Below are 778 nucleotides of genomic sequence, written 5' to 3'. Positions count from 1 at the left end.
TTTAGCTAGTTGGTTAGCTGCTGCTGCTGCTGCGAACGAGCAGCAGCAGCAACAGCAGCAGAAGCAGGCAGCAGACACGGCAGCAGACCGCAGCGCAGCCGAGTGCGAGCTGCAGCAGCAGCAACTAGCAGCAGCAGCAGCAGCGTGCGAAGCGCTGGCTAAGCAAATAGACGCAGCAAAACCCCTCACTTCCAGCAGCAGCAGCAGCAGCAGCAGCTGGGAGGCCGTAGCTCGCTGGGACCTAGGATTCCTGGAGCCCGCGTTGTCGGCGCTGCAGCAGCAGCAGCAGCAGCAGCAAGAGCAGCTGCTGCGGATGAGTGCATGCGCTGAAGCAGCAGCAGACGAGTGGCTTAAAGCCTTAGCAGCAGAAGCAGCAGCAAGCAGCAGCTGCCCGCTTTGCTGCAGGGATTTGGAGGGCCCCACAGGTCTCGCGCTGCTGCAGCAAAACGTGGACCGCAGGCTGCAGCAGCTGCCGCAGCAGCAGCAGCAGCAGCAGCAACAAATTCAGGCGCTGCATGCAGAGGTTCAGAGGCTGCAGCAGCAGCAGCACAAGGCACAGGAGCTAGCAGCAAAACACAAAGAGCTTGTTTCTGCTGCAGCAAAACTGGCCAAGCAGCAGCAAGTAAACGACGACTTGCTGCTGCCGCTACTGTTGCTGCTGGTTGCTGCAGTTGGCAAGGTTGCTGCTGCTGCGACGATTGCTGCTGTTGCTGCTGCTGCTGACCCCACTATTGCTGCGTCTGCTGCTGCTGTCGCTGCTGCTGCTTGCTGTTTGCCT

General features: G+C 60.3%; 1 protein-coding gene across 1 annotated transcript in view; it reads left to right on the top strand.

The window, feature by feature from the left end:
* Nucleotides 1–5: 5 nt before the first annotated feature.
* ETH_00041910 (DNA repair protein RAD50, putative) overlaps nt 6–778 on the top strand; it is a gene marked incomplete at both ends in the record, with an annotated part of 943 nt that continues 170 nt past the window's right edge. The window contains one exon of the mRNA XM_013374901.1: nt 6–679. Within this exon, the coding sequence (XP_013230355.1) occupies nt 6–679 (674 nt within the window). The remainder of the gene's footprint in view (nt 680–778) is intronic.

This window comes from Eimeria tenella, genomic scaffold, assembly GCF_000499545.2.
Source record: "Eimeria tenella Houghton genomic scaffold, Eth_scaff2364, whole genome shotgun sequence".
Classification (NCBI taxonomy): domain Eukaryota; phylum Apicomplexa; class Conoidasida; order Eucoccidiorida; family Eimeriidae; genus Eimeria; species Eimeria tenella.
Note: the sequence above shows the minus strand (reverse complement) of the source record. Positions and strands in the feature narration are given on the sequence as shown.